The following is a 16031-nucleotide window of genomic DNA, read 5'->3' as shown; positions in this document are numbered from 1 at the left end:
CTGTTACTGTAAGCACACTACACAATGCTTAGACTGGGATTTATTCTTTAGTGTCTGTACACTTATCATCACCCCAGCATTTGCTTGACTTGCAGAATGCAATTCTTCCTCTCTATCTAAATTTTTAAATTTATATATTGTTACATGTAAGAACCACTTTCAGAAATAAAATCACTGTTTAAACTACTTTAATGAAGAATTAATATCTGTATATATAAGCACTAGCTCACAAAGTATAAGGTGTGATATGCAATTATGATCCTTTTAAGAATGGTATCAGATTGGTATTTTTCCAGGTCCAAAAGGCCAGAAAGGATCTCCAGGCTTTCCAGGACCATCAGGTGACCCTGGTCCTCCAGGCTATGTTGGCTTTCCGGGTGACAAAGGAGATCCTGGGTACCCATCTGCTGGGCCTCCAGGAGAACCTGGTCCAAAGGTATAACGGCAGTGGAAAAATTTTCCTGTTAGGCAGAGCCTTTGACTACAGAAACAGAACAACATGCAAGAGCTGCAGAGTTTGCAGAAGTAGATGATTTACTAGTGATAAGAGCTATGAAAGTTCTACTGGGTCATTACTCAGGAGAAATTTTTTGGTTCATTATATTTTACTTGTTTTGTGCAAGAATTTCTTATTTGTAAAGATGGAACATCTTTGAGGTAACTTGCTTTCTGTAAAAGTTCCTGATTCATTAAGAACAAGGACATGAAGAAGTACAGCAAAACATCATCTTAGCAAATGCAAAAGTTTTCTAATCTAAACTTGTACTGTTTGGTTTTGACAGTCTGATAATAGCCTTACATAAGATTTTTTTTTCTTAGCAATATATACTATATTCAGTATATGTTATGTTCGGTGATATATATTGCTAAGAAAGGAACAGTATTTTTAAGTTAGATCAGTTGGACAGTTTTACTCCACATGTTCTGGTTGTTGAATAACTGCAAGTCTTTTTACCTATGAGATTATCAGAAATGCGTCTGAGGCTGTAAATTCCTCTGTAATTCTTGTAAACTGTCTAAATTATTTGTTTATTTTCTGCATTAGCAGGGTAGCTCCAATGAGATTACTGTCAAAAAAGTCAGTAGGAATTCAAGGAAAAAAACATATGCATTTCAGTATTTGTATAGCTGCATATTACCTAAGAAATTGATGTTTGGCTCAAAAGAGGAGCAGGTAGAATAAAATTGAAGGGAAATCTGTGCCAAGGAAAATATCTAAAGACAACTTGGTTTGTAAAGGTTAAAAATAGATCTTAGCTATGTCTAAAGGATCAGTGTTATTATGAGAAGACCTCATATTAGTCTGCTTTGGTTTTTTGTCTGAAAATCATAATAAAACATGATTATGTGCATGTGATTTTTCTATGCTTCAGATATGGCCTGTATTGTGATTCTTTACCTGTTTGTGTGCAACTACTGTTTCTCAGGGAGATCCAGGCTACCCAGGAGTTTTTGGCAGCAAAGGAGAAAGAGGATCACAGGGTCAGCCAGGACTTACAGGAGTACCAGGAGCACATGGGATCAGAGGGGAAACTGGAGGTGCAGGAATCCCAGGTATGAGTACTTTTGGAGGGATGGTGAGCTGGTGACATGCTTCTAGAAGATAATATCTCAAACTGCACAGGGTGCCTGTGGGGTGCCCATTCATTTATATTGACTGCTGTAAACCTCAGCAGCTCCTTTGTGGTCAGTGCAGCCAGGCCAGCTTGCATCACCCAGAAAACTTTTGCAGTTGGCCAAAGCAGAAATGATAGCAAAGCCCTTAAACTGAGTCTGGATCTAGGGATGATGCCTTTTCCCCTCTGCCACACTCTTTCTTCTTGCAGGAAGGCGTGGACCCCCTGGAGATACTGGTGTTAAAGGGTGTCAGGGCCACCCAGGACAGCAGGGAGTCCCAGGCCCTCCTGGTATGGTATATATAGCATCTCTCCTCAATCACTGCCCTGGGTTTGGGATATCATTTCAGTCTGAGGCTTTGTTTACCTCCTTTTAACAGCCACTTTTCAATGTTATCGGTTCAGCTGAGGCAAGAAGTTTCAATTTTGTTTCACTACTGGAAATCTTTTTTCCCTTTTTTGTTTATAAGTACATATCTAAAGGTCTCAAGATGTGATACCCACACAATTATAAGAAAGGCTTGTTCTACCTCCTAAAAGTGAATAGTAAACTAAGATACAGGTAAGATGAAGAGAAGAAAATGAACTAGAGTAGAAAGAGGGGACAGAGTTGTAGTTGTCTGCTGAAGCAACAGAACTTAAACAGAATTAAAAATATAGCTCAGGGGCAGTGTGTAAAAATGCAGCAACAGAGAGGTATACATATGCATGGGGGTGTTGAATCCACTGGACTCCTGTGAGCTCAATACAAGCTGTATGCTGCTCTATACCAACAGTTACATCTATCTTTGAAGTAGCTGAGCTAATTAAATTTTAATAAAGGGGAGTTAAATCTTCTCACTGAAAAATTTCAGAAGTAAAAATTATTTTGTGGTCCATTGTAATTCACAGGTGCTGTTGGAGTCCCTGGAAAACATGGACTTGTTGGTGAAAGAGGTACTCAAGGTCAAGATGGTATGCCTGGTCCCCCAGGAGTAAAGGGAGAACCAGGTAACACTAGTGAAGTATTTTCATTCTACACCTGGTTTTTTTAATGTAATTACACTGACAAGGATTATTTGGAAAGCATTACGAAGTAGTTTCTGTGAAGCCAAAGCTAAATTTATAAGTAGGTTATACATGTTTTTCTATGTAATTTTTGTACATGCTGTCAACAACCTAAGTGCATTATAAATGCTCTATTCTACATGTGATTTGTTTAATGTCCCCTAAAATGTTCATGTCTGCGAGAGTACTGCTGTTAACAGTTCTTATGGATTTGATCTCAAAGAGATTAAAAGAACCAAACCAAACCACAGTGTTTCCCTGCGTGAATAGTGAAAGTTTCCATGATCTAGACCTTGGGTTTCCTTTAAATGTCACTCCTGATGTTATCAATGTTCAGATATATTCAGATATATTCAGGAATTCAGTCCTAGACTGAATTCAGACACAATTTTACACTGAAAATATTTCTTTGCATATTAGTATCAAGAAGATACTGAAAATGTGTTCATAGTATTTAGAAGGTTTTTTCATATTAACTTCAAAGTAATCACTGTTATTATCACTGTATTTTCTTCTGTGGGTATTTACATTTATTTTCCTATTTTTCTTAATAACTAAATTAAATGCAGATTTTTAAATTTTTTCTCTGAAAAAAGAAAACATTTTTTTTTGTAGAATATACCTTAAATATGATTGACCAATAAGAGTTCCCCCTATAAATAAAACCTTTAAAATTTAATTTGTGTTTTTGTACAGAAGAAATGGAAATAATAAATTTTATTTTACTTATAACTAAACTGTATCTTTTGATTCAGTGAATTCTAAAGAAATGTATGAGATGTTAGAAACGTGTGATGTTTTCTAAAAATTATTTAGGATTTTGAGTATAATGTGACCTACTATCTTATAGGACCACCAGGGAGAGGGATTCCTGGCCTTCAAGGTGTTCCTGGCCGTAGAGGTGAGTTGTCTTTTCCAAAAGCAACAGCTTAATTTTCAAATCCCAGAATCATCACACCCTTCTGCTTTCAGATGCTTGAAATGGCACTAAGAGTGTCAGCGGACATCAAGAGTGATTCTGTGCTTTTGATCAATTATTCGGTCCTTTATATTAATTGTCAAGACTTGCTGCTTTTAAAGTTTATAGTTTATTTAGACTATTATGAAAGGGAAATAAAGAAGCTGCCTTCTGTGGTCTTGTGAAGGTGACATACACATTCTAGAGCTTTTATTGTGATACATAATTTGATTAACAGAGTATGCTGTTGTGAAAAGATCTTGCTGAATACTAAGCTTACTTTAAGAAAGCTGTGGTGATTGCATTTTATTTTTGTTCATCTTCCCTTTTATGTTGATAAGCAGATGGGACTCTTCCCATTTTTTTAGGTTTTACATTTTATTACTAGTGCTGGTAGAAATCCATTGATTTGTTTTACTTTAAAAAAGTAAAATTAAAGCACTCTAAGATCTTTAGAAAAATATCCTTTTGGAGTAGTCTCTTGTTCTGTTGCCTTCATGTTGATGCTTCCAGATGGAATTTAGTTTAAAAGGATTTGTTTGTTGTGATGTACAGAGAAGCATTTCTTCTACTTAAGCATCAATAAATATTCCCTTCTCTGGTCTGTCTCTCCACCTCTCAAGTTTATTCCTTTGTATGAGCAATCTCTGAAGTGGAGTGGGTTTGGGTTTTTTTAATTCAAAAAAGTTAAAAATGATAGCACCTTGCAGTGAGTCCTATCTTACAATTATTTTGCTTTAGAGTACCAAGGTGGCTTTGGGGACTTCTCTGTACTAAAAACTCCACCTTTGTGGTATAGGAAACTCGTATTCTGAGTTTTTACACCCACTTACTGTCTTGACAGCCTTCCCCACATGTATTATTTACGCTTTGCAGGAATCAAAGGGGACATGGGACTGCCTGGCTTTCCTGGGCCTCCAGGTGTGAAAGGTCATCAGGGTGACCAAGGACCCATTGGACCTCCTGGCTTAGTGGGGTTACCTGGATTTCAAGGCACCACAGGCATGGCAATCCCTGGCCAAAAAGGGAACAGAGGTAGCCCTGGTGCACATGGAAGACCAGGTGTGTTCTTGTAACTCCTTATTCATCTGAAATTATATACTGAAAAATGAAAGCAGAAGTCAGCCTGTCCAGAATTCAAGGCTGAAAGGAGTATTCCCCCAAGAGAGTTTCATCATTAAACAGGTCCCTTTAGCAGTTAATGCAATATTGCTATTGCAAACAACATCATCTATACAGTGGCATTTCAATTAAAATACCTGTAAGCTCTCCAGTCCACTCAATTGCATTATCTTGCTTTCTTCCCATGTGGTCTAACTTTGAAGAAGTGAGATAGCACGAGTGGCACTTAGGGCCATGGTTTAGCGGAGGATGTGGCAGTGTTAGGTTTACAACTGGACTTGATGATGTTAAAGGTCTTTTCCAACCTAAATGATTCTGTGATTCCAGGCTTAACTGCAACTAGAGGATATTCAAAAACCTGTAGTGTTATAAAGTGCTGTAAATTCTGATCTCAGATTAAATTAGAAGGCTAGGAAAAATGTACTGTTTTTTTTTTTTTGAAAGTGTGTCTATGTCCTTGGAAATCACTGAAGTGGTAAACATAACGATCGTTATAGAGCCATTGAATGTTGCACTGAGTTGTATGTATTCTATGTGAAAAGCTGTTGGCAGTAGTCTTTACTTACTCTGATGTTTCTGTGTAGGTGCTCCTGGTTTTCCAGGGCTTCCTGGTCTTTCCACTCTCAGCATGAAAGGAAGCAAAGGTGTCAGAGGGGCAGATGGCATTCCAGGGCCAAGGGGCCCAGCTGGCGACATTGGTCCTCCTGGTCCCAAAGTCAGTGAAAGGAATATTACTTGTTTCTTACTGCACTGATAATTTGCTCTTACCATGAAAATAATGCACATTAAAAAACCCTCAAAAATCCCAAAACAAACACCCCCTCCTCGCCATTTCCACAAAAACACCTTGTATTAGAGGAAATACTAAAATGGATATGAGAAGTAGGTTTTATGGACTTCAGTGGATCAATAAGAATTGTTTTTTTTAATTCCTGATATGTCATTTCCTCGGCTGTTCTGCATTACAGAATAATATAAACAATGATGCAACTATTTCTAACATGCTTAAAAGCAGAGCAGATAATTCTAGTTGCAGCATGTTCTGTGAACATAATGCTTTGAATATTCTGAACAAAAATAAAATGTACTTCAGAGTGTGGAAATGCTGCTCTTGTTTATTACTGATGTTCTCCGATTTGCAGGGAATAGAAGGTCGATCAGGCTATCCTGGTGCTAGAGGGTACCCTGGATTTCTTGGATTCCCAGGTGTAAAAGGTATTCATATCTGTGTCAATCACTTACATGTTGAGTTATAATGGTATTTGTGTGTGAGGGGTTCTAGAGACACGAGGTTTTGCCATGAAGATCAGGGTATAGGTCAGGTCTAAAGGAAAGCATTCACTAAGAGTGTTTTCACTGAGGTACATGCTCTGGGGATGTCCAAACTGACGTTCAGGTGAGGAAGGGCTGAAACATCAGCGGTCTCCATCTCAGGCAAATTCAAAACAAGTTTGTCCTTAGTGAGTGATGAGGTGTAAGGACTTTGGCACTGAGTCTGCTAATTGGAAATATCCCACCACTGCTAGAAAATATGACTTTTCAACAACATTAGCTGCAAGAGCATTTAATCATAATTACAGCACTGGGTCCTGCTGTAAGAATAGGACATCTAATTAACAGTTTAGAATCTAATTTACAGTTTATCAGCAGATGAACTATTTAAATGTTTTGGATTTATTCCTTTAATATTCCTGAGGGTTAGTTGAATCAATATCTGGCTGAAAATCCTTTTAATTTACAATATTTTCTAGTGATTTAAATATAATATAGGTCTGCATTACTGCATTACTCCAGTATTCTCATTTTTCAATCATTGCATGATTTACAGAGTTGCCATTAAATGTTTGACCTGTTTGTGTTCCATGCTAACTATTATGCATTTTAAATTTCTTCTAATTGGAAAAGTCACCACACAGACAGTAATCTTACTTTCTCAAGCAAAAAACACTTATTTAATGTATGTCAAATCCCCTAACATGATATTAAAAATACGTTTTAACTAATTTTTTTGTTTGAAGCAGAACTGTGGAGCATAGTCTGAATATAATCTTGTATTTTGCACAGTGAAAAGAATCACTTTTTAAATTTCAAACACTTGAAAACCTCTACTACTCTCTCAAAGCCTTCAGCATAAATGACAGTAGGGTTAAAGGGAGCTGAACTCCACTCAAAGGCAGCACTTGAAGGCTGCAAATTCAGTGACAAAAACACGTAAGAAAGAAAGGACATAATCTAAACTTGAGAATTTAGGTTTACAGACCAACCTGTATATAATCAGGCATGACAACATCAGCTTATAAATTGAGTGCACTTGACTTATAAATTATACAGTAGCAGCAGAGGTGAAGAAACCCATTTCAAATGAGTCTATAGGCTGTGTTACCTTTTGGAATCTTTGCATGGATTGTACAGGATTCTTCAATAAGCCTCTGAAACTTTGACAGTTGTTTTGACAGTTTAAACCAGACAGATATATCTTCAATCTTCTTTTTTAGGAGAAAAGGGTAATCAAGGACCTCCTGGACCACCAGGTGCAGAAGGGCCAAGGGGACCAAAGGGCCAGCATGGTAATCAACCCTTCTTCTTCCAATATCATCTGACTTAGTTTGATTTGTTTGTTTTGTTTTGTAGTTTGTTTGCTTTCTTTTAATGTAAAGCAATAGGTCTTCATTATAATTTTGCTTCTAGGTCCACCTGGAGTCTCTGAGAAAATATTCTCCATCCCAGGAAGCAAGGGTCCTCCAGGACTGCCAGGAATCCCAGGAACACCAGGTGATCAAGGAATTCAAGGGATTCCTGGACTACAAGGTGATTTATATTTTTACCTCTAAGCATGTCTGTGTGCTGCTTAGAACATTTTGGTTTGGTGGGGAACCTCCTGCATAGAAACCTGACATTTCTTTAAGAAAACTCACCATATTTAAAAGAAGCTCTTTGTACCTTGTTAACACCCTAATATTTGTAACCTGTCCCATTCCATCTGCCCTCCACCCATTCAGTGGAGAATGTCCCTCAACACAAGCCTAAGCTACACAGTGGATGAAAACATTCCCCATTTTCATACAACCAGAACCATGCTCAGGATGTTTGTCATTTTGGGGAGGGAGGGAATTGCCACCAGGAATAGAAGCACTCTAGATGTTCTCCAGTGTGATTATGTCTGCCCTAGTCTGGGGGTGGGAAGGAAAGGAGAGGCTGCTTCTCACTGGCACTAGAAATGAAGCCTGCCACAGCTGTGAGGAATGGGGAAGCAAGGAGCAGGTAGGGTGAGGTGGATACACTGTGGGTATCTGGCCACCCTTCCCAGTTCCACAGCTTTGACCCTGAGGAAGGGAGCTCTTCAGGGGGGCAGGCTTGCTAGAACACATTTTTTCTGCACTACATTCAGTATTTCCTTGTAATCTTCCTGATAGGAAAGATGACGATAGTAGCGCTATAGATAGTCTGAAATCTTAGTAAGTTCATGCTTTTATTCTAATATGGCTACATTTATGTGGGGATTTTAACTTTATTCTTTAACATTTATTAAAATCTAGAATAACTACTGCTATATGCCTCTGGTTTTTTTGTTGATTACAATTTAGGACCCAAAGGAGTAAAAGGTCTACCAGGAAGTTTTGGTCATCCAGGTCATCCAGGATTGCCTGGTCCAAAAGGAGATAGGGGATTTCCAGGACAAAGAGGTACAGGAAAGCAGACATCCCTGTTTGACTGATACTACTGTATTTACAGATAAACTGTACTGCTGATTTCTGCAAATCCTTTCTCTAACATGTATTGAGACTCTGTAATTTACAGAATTTTTACAGTAGCTTTAGGGACACATATAAGCACATTCATAGCTTTTAACAGATGCACATTCACAACTGAAATGATAATTTACAGAAATATCCCTTGACTGTGCTCCTCTGTTATTGATAATTTCTATTTACTAAATGGAAATCCCAAGATATCAGGGTACCTTTTTATTACATCAAAATAAACTGAAATATTTTTACTTAGGCATCACAAAATGTTTTTACTTCAAGTGTTTTTTGATGAAAATGGCCATGGTTCTTTAAAATACCTCACTACTCCATGAAGCTGTGCAGTGAGCTTGGTCTGAAGGAGCTCCTACATCTGCAACAAACACTACCAATTTTTAAGTTGTATCTTCTTATTGGTAATTTTTTTATTGGTAATTTTTTTCACTAATTTAGAAGAAATAAAAATTCAAAGAAAATTATAATACTTGCAGACATATTTATTTCCTCTCTACAGGACAACCTGGACTGATTGGCTTTCCAGGTCTGCAGGGCTTACCTGGATCACCAGGTACTATCATTGCTGGTCCAACAAGAAGAGGGTTTATCTTCACCCGGCATAGTCAGACAACAAGGATTCCTTCATGCCCACATGGGACATCCCAGATCTATGTTGGCTATTCGCTGCTTTTTGTACAAGGAAATGAACGAGCACATGGACAAGATCTTGGTACTGTATTGGTAATAAAATTTCAGATTGTCAGATTCTTAGAGTCCAGAAATGCTAAGTTGTCATGAAATCAAATTTACAGTAAGTGTCTGAGATAAACATTGATTTCAACCATCCATGTCCAGAGTGGCCTGGAGTCAATTCAGGAATCATGGTTTAAAAGACACCTTTCTTTCTTGCACTGCTTCTTGATATCCTTAGAGTTTTTTGAGGATACTTTTTGAAGATACTGTTACTTATGGATAGATGTTTAGTATAAATGTTCACAATATTTGCACAGGGCTGACAGTAATACCACAGGATCTGAGGGAGAATCTTGTGGGTTTTGGAGCCTAAATGGGATGCTCTAGGGTGTGAATAGTGCCACCAGAAACTGTTGTTTAAGCAGCAGAATCCCTGCCACTGTGTCAAGGACTGATACCATTCAAGAAGATTCTACTATTTTAACAGATTTTGTTCTTAGCCCTTGTTTTTTATATGGATATTTTTGTGTAAACCAGAAGCGCATCTTGCTTTCAGATAATTTTACTGTACAGACACTTCTAATAGTTACAACTGTTTTAATTCTTACTACAGTAGATCAGGTGCCATCGTGTGTCTCTTCTGGTCACTGCACTAAATATAATCTCCAATCTGTCACAAACCTCTCTTCTTCTGTCTTCTAGGAACAGCTGGTAGCTGCTTGCAGAGATTCTCCACCATGCCATTCTTGTTCTGTAGCACCAACGATGTCTGTAGCTTTGCTTCTCGCAATGACTACTCCTACTGGCTGTCCACTGCAGTGGTAATGCCACCAGACATGGCACCCATTTCTGGAAGGGCACTAGAGCCCCACATAAGCAGGTAAGAGGGCAAGAATTTTAGCTCTTCTGCCCTGGAGCCACAAAGACATTGTAAATTGTTTAGAGTGGTAAATCTTAGGCAAAGACCTGCCCATCTCACCCAGTACAAGCACTGACTTCAACAGCCTGATTTTTGGTTACTCACCTAAGTATGTCAAATATTCAATGATACTCACAAGGAAAGTTAGAATAAAGCTAGGGTCACACCACAGGGTCTATTGCTGCAGAGCCAACCTAAGAAAATAGCACACAGTCCTATTGATTGCAGTGTTGGTTTTTTTTTAAGACCCTATCAGTGTATATATCAGAGACAGACTAAAATTAAATAAGGACAGCTTTGTTATTTAGAATACAGCACATATCAGGTTCTGCTTTCAATTATGGATGATAAATTTACTGTAGTTGGTGAAGAACATTGTAAACTGGTTCTCAGCTATGAACCACCCTTGTGCAAGTGTGGTGCTTTCTAGTTGCTTAGAACAGCTGAGAAGGATGAAGAGCAACTTCAGAAAAAAGCTCTAAAAGCATGAAGGACCTACAGCAGCAAAATCCAAGACAGGAAGGTGGGCTTTTCACTCTTCTCTTCTGTCCTGCCCTACCCAGTTGTTGCAATCTAGTAGCTGAGCTTCAGTTTCCCCATTTGGAAAGAAAGGTTACTTTTTCTAATCTTAGCAAATAAAGGTACAGAACTTTGATCTAAACATAACGTAAAGTAGTGAGCATGTGGAAAAGGTAAAATTTTGCTTGTTACTTCATTAAAGGCAAAATTAAGAAGCTCAAATGTTTTGGAATTACTTCCCATCTTAAAACAGTTTAGCCTGATGTTGCTAGTAGAGATTGCAAAGCAATTGCAAAGTAAGGTATATGGGTTACCTTCCATTTACTTACCTCCTCATTAAACACAGAAACCTATGTAAATAGTAGCATTTATGGCAAGCTCTGCCATGAAGTAGCTACCATCCTAGAAGATAGAAATTTGTTCTGCTTCATGTTTTCCCTCATGTCTGCCCTGAATGTATGTGCTTTCCTTCCCAGGTGTGTTGTCTGTGAAGGAGCTGCAATGGTAATAGCAGTTCACAGTCAAACAACTGTAGTTCCTGCATGTCCAGATGGCTGGATGTCTCTCTGGAAGGGTTTTTCTTTTGTTATGGTAAGAACATAGCAACTTCAATTATTAATTTTATGTCCTCTCATTTTCATTGGTCTTTTTAGCTGTTCATAGCTCATTTGTTTCTTAATAACTGGTTTTTTTGTTGGTTTTTTTTTTTTGCCTCTGCCAAAAAGTAGAAAACAATTCGACTAATTCTTATTCAGTTCCAAAAGCATAGAAACAACTATTCTGATCTGTTCACAAAAATAGGTGACAGGAGGAAAAGTGGACAAGATGAGAGAAGTACTAAAGGATTTTAGCCTGACAAAAAATAACTTCATGCATTCACTTTCACATGTTATGCTAAGATATAGGAAATAGGTTTGGGGAGTGGAGCCATTAAACTGGTCCTGAACACAAAAACACAGAAATAAGTGACCAACTTCCATGCCAGGCAGTTCTTTTAAAAAACAGATCTTGGGGCTGAACTGCACAGATAGCTAAAATTAAAATAAATGCAGAACACTCTCTACAAAAGATTGCATCAGCAATTTTGATGCCATAATTAGATATGAGTGAAGAAGGTTCATAATGTAAACTGATAACTGCTTATGGGAATAACAGTGTATACTCGAGGATGTAGCATTTCATATTTGTTACCCATGTTTGTGGGATGTCATAGGGATGCCAGAAAATGAAGGTAAAAGAATTTTAAAACCCTCTTCTTTGCATAATATAGAGTATTTTTAGATTTAGTGTGAAATTTTGTTTCTCCTGCAATTTGGCCCCACATAGTACTAATAATAAACTTGGAAAGAATGAGAGAAATTTTAGCATTTGGTTGAAACACTTTGTTTCTGACATCAGCAAAGTTAGATGATATTGTCTAGCCAACTTTATCCTGTTGTAAATTATTTTAGAGCTACTTCTACAAGCATTTACCAAGATCAGAGAAGGAAAATGCCTTTTCTGCTATTTGTGTTTGGAGAAGCAATCAATGCAACAAAAAATATGAAAACACACAGCCACAAATTTGGTTTATTTGTAATCTACTTACTGTTGTCCTCAACTGCAGAGAAGCCAACTTTCTAATCTTTGTACTGGTTAGTTTCATGCTTTTCATCGATCTGAGAAAGGCCTTTGCAGGAACTTAAGAAATGCCATAACTGCTTGAGTTTTCAGAAGGTTTCTGTGCTTCATTGTAAGTTTTATCAAATGAAGCTGTGTTCATTTTGTTTTGTCAAAGATATACCACAGAAGATATAGTATGTTTTAGAGATGTTTTTTTTTTTTTCCTGCAGTTTACTAAAGCTGATAGACAAGTTCTCATAAAAATGTTTTGGCCATTACAGTACACAAGTGCCGGCTCAGAAGCTTCTGGCCAAGCATTAGCATCTCCTGGATCTTGCCTGGAAGAATTTCGGGCTGTCCCATTCATAGAGTGCCATGGCAGGGGGACGTGCAACTACTACACCAATTCCTACAGTTTCTGGTTGGCATCATTAAATCCAAGAAGAATGTTCAGGTAAACTGTACTTCCTGCATCCCTGCACTTCACACCCATGCTGCAAGTGCCTGAGGAGACAATAAATGCCTGCAAAACCTGTGGGGGCTTTCTTTTTCATTCCCTTCAGGGTAGGCACCCCTCTTTGTTAGGTTCAGGGTCATTCTGTAGCACACAGATGCTTTCAATGAGCCAAGGATTGTTGTCAATAATTCCATATCCAAAGTTTCATTGTCTCTCCCTGATTTTTAAAGAAAAAGATTGAATGTTTGGTTTTTTTCTTTTAGGAGACCTGTGCCACAGACTTTGAAAGCAGGAGAACTAGAAAATATCATCAGTCGTTGTCAGGTCTGCATGAAGAGACCAATCTAAACAGTGGCCACTCTTCACAGAATATGAAACTCTGCTTTTATTACAGAATTGCCTAACTCTGAAGAGCTATAATTTATTAAAGTCCAGCTGCATTTGGAAAGAAAATTATAAATTGCCAGTGCAGCACTGCGGTGAGGTAGGGCAACAGTTTGACTTTTGTCTTTGGCAAATGACAAAGCACTTTGTTGGAGGAAGCTTATAATGGCATCTGCAGGGGCTTCTGCTGAACCTTGTCATTTCTGAGCTGCATCTTCACCATAAAACTACAGCATCACCAGATCTCTAATGAAAGATGTTAATGCTGCCTTGTGTCATGTGCTTTTCAAACGGCAAGACAAACTAAATGCTCCTGTATCAGCTTACATATGTTCAGTGTTCCAAGTGGATATCATTTAAGATGACAATCTGGCACTTAGGAGAGATAGGGTTCAATAGGAAATATTTTCAGTGCACTTTTAACTATATAATGATTCATTGAGAGTTGTTTTGGTTTGGTTTTCTTGTCTAATAAACAAGTATCTCCCCACTTACCTCACCCTTCCTCTGGCTGGCAAACAGGAATACACTGGTTTTTTATCACTGCGATGATAATGGTGCTTGACTAGCCAGAAAGGGAGCCAAACCAGGCAGTGGGCAGGCAGGACAGTGATGACATGCACTAGCTGTGTTCTCCAGAGTGACTGTGGCTAAGGGCTGACTAATTGAAAGTGTTGGAAAGCTTTCATTAGATTCCATGGCTTTTGACACAGATCATGCGGTCTTTGAGTTCTTCAAAGTTGACAGTATTGGGGCTTTATTATGATCACGTGCTTTTGTCTCTCCTGAAGAAAAACTATTTACCGAATCATAATTTGGGATTTTGTTAGAATTAACAATTACTGTATGGCTCAAGGGCTCCCATGGCATTATCAAGTTATCACACACCCAATCAGGATGTGATTCCTAACAAAATCTATAATATTTCCATTTAACAGTATTTCATATTTAAATATGTATCACAAATTGTATTCTGTATTTAAATATTTAGCACACATATCTGCAAATGAAACCATTTATTCCATCCAGTATAGTGTATGCATCCAGAATTTTTAAAAATACTAATATTTAAATTGTACCATCTAAGCACTGACTTATACAAGAGAATCCAACTGTAAATGAACATAAATACTTGAAAAGCACTTTCATTTGCTCATATAAATTATATAAAATTGTAGCTCTGAGGGTTTTTTTAATATTTATAACATTGCACTTGCAAGGCTATTTAAAATTGTAATGTTGACATTTAAAATGTTAATATTTTTTAATACTTGCACAATCTATCAGAATTCCAGTATTTAGTGTTACAAAAGAAGCCTAATTCATCTAAATAGTTCTGTAAATGCACCATTTTAAATGTAGGGTCTAGCAAGCCAGCAAAATAACCACGATTTCTCATTTAGATGTTTTTTTAAGCCAGTGAAATTTTATATTGTTTCCGTTAAAATACTTGCATTGTGTTTGTCTGACTGTTTGAATTTTCAGTGTTAACCTAACTAAGAAAAGGTTTCGTCTGTGTTCCATGCCAGTATCTTATGATGGAGCTAACGTGAAGATGCCTTTTACATGAAATGAATGGATATTTTAAACCTATTGTTTGCTTGAACAGTCATAGTACTTCTGTTTGCAAGGTATAATTGTGAATATACAGGGTTTTATGAAGAATCTCTTTGCAGATGCACTACTGATAAGAAGGTATTCATGTCAAGTTAATATTTAGTCTTTCATTTGAATCGAACCTGGGATTGAGGTTGTTTTCCTTAAAACAATCACATACTAGATTTTTCCATGAAGTCTGAAGTTTGCTTTAAATATTCAAAGATAAAGACCACACCTGTTGCTTGGTAGGTTGTTGGGGTGTTAGTGGTTTCTTTTTTTTCATTAAGGCTCATTGCAGTCATCCAAAGGCATTGTATACAACATAGAATCAATGACTGTGGAGACTCTCAAGTAAAACTCGCTGGTAAAATGCAAATGTGAGTACCTGAGGTTGAAGTCTGCTGGAAACATCCAGTAGAGGATAATGTGTAAGAAGGGAAATTGCTTGTGGCTTTAAAGTCCAAAGGTAAGTTACAGAGAGTTACGTCTCATAGCATAGCATGTAACTGGAAGTTGTGCCTTGTTCCCAGTTTTGGATTCCACTGCTCACTTTTTGTGTGGCCTTCAACAAGTTACTAAAGAAAGATGTTGATAAGTAGCTTTAGATTTTGAGTGCTCAAACTCAGTCTTTCTTTCAAAAGTATGAAATATAACTGCAGGGACACATGTTCGTCAAGCCGGACATAATACAAGCTAGACACTGGAAATCAAAGAAAAACTTGAAAAAAAGTTGATGTTAACTTCTCACTGCAGCTGCAGATCGTTTTACTTCCCTACTGCTAAGGATTGTTGTGAGGATTAGTTAACTGATGTCTGTAAATGCTTTGGGAGCCTTAACTGGAAAGTGCTGATGAGGTGCAAGGTGTCAATATATTGTACTGAAAGAATGGATGCATGAGAAATCATGAAAAATGAGCAAACAATGGGGGCTGTATTCTGCTAATACAGCCAAATAAAACTATTTTGGCTAAATAAAAGACCCATTTCCATGATGGCTTTTTTTTTCCTTCTAGTGCTAATGATCTTGACTACTACTTCTGTATGCCAAAAAAAAAAAAAGTGTTATCTCATTAAAACACAGTTGGTAGTTTGTCCTCAGAAAGACACTCACTCTCTCTGACCTGGACTACACTACAAGTTTAACACTTGAGTGTAAATACCCAAGGTGGGTGTCTGCATGCTACCTTTCTTCCTAGATTTATTCCTACATAGGATGCTGTGATGAGCTGGGTTTTTTCTTCTTATCAGCTGGTTCAGGGCTGTTCTGGATTCAGTATGAGAATTTATATTGCTAACACGCTGGTATTTAGGTTTTGGCTCAGTAGTGTTTAAGTCAAGGACTTTTCAGTGTCCCATGGTCTGCCAGTGAGAT

General features: G+C 37.6%; 1 protein-coding gene across 2 annotated transcripts in view; it reads left to right on the top strand.

Annotated features, from left to right (window-relative positions):
- COL4A3 (collagen type IV alpha 3 chain) overlaps window positions 1-15636 on the top strand; it is a 55869-nt gene extending 40233 nt beyond the window's left edge. For both annotated transcript variants that reach the window (XM_085069611.1, XM_085069610.1), the window contains 16 exons: window positions 297-436; window positions 1428-1554; window positions 1827-1907; window positions 2508-2606; window positions 3514-3564; window positions 4498-4683; window positions 5328-5458; window positions 5886-5958; window positions 7239-7310; window positions 7432-7551; window positions 8328-8426; window positions 9004-9216; window positions 9882-10059; window positions 11094-11208; window positions 12501-12673; window positions 12940-15636. In XM_085069611.1, coding sequence (XP_084925737.1) covers window positions 297-436; window positions 1428-1554; window positions 1827-1907; window positions 2508-2606; window positions 3514-3564; window positions 4498-4683; window positions 5328-5458; window positions 5886-5958; window positions 7239-7310; window positions 7432-7551; window positions 8328-8426; window positions 9004-9216; window positions 9882-10059; window positions 11094-11208; window positions 12501-12673; window positions 12940-13024 — 1943 coding nt within the window. In that variant the 3' untranslated portion in view covers window positions 13025-15636. The remainder of the gene's footprint in view (window positions 1-296; window positions 437-1427; window positions 1555-1826; window positions 1908-2507; window positions 2607-3513; window positions 3565-4497; window positions 4684-5327; window positions 5459-5885; window positions 5959-7238; window positions 7311-7431; window positions 7552-8327; window positions 8427-9003; window positions 9217-9881; window positions 10060-11093; window positions 11209-12500; window positions 12674-12939) is intronic.
- The last annotated feature ends 395 nt before the right edge of the window (window positions 15637-16031 follow it).

This window comes from Lichenostomus cassidix, chromosome 9 (genome assembly GCF_008360975.1).
Source record: "Lichenostomus cassidix isolate B80296 chromosome 9, HeHo_3.0, whole genome shotgun sequence".
NCBI classification, from domain to species: Eukaryota; Metazoa; Chordata; class Aves; order Passeriformes; family Meliphagidae; genus Lichenostomus; species Lichenostomus cassidix.
This window is presented reverse-complemented; position numbering and strand designations above follow the sequence as displayed.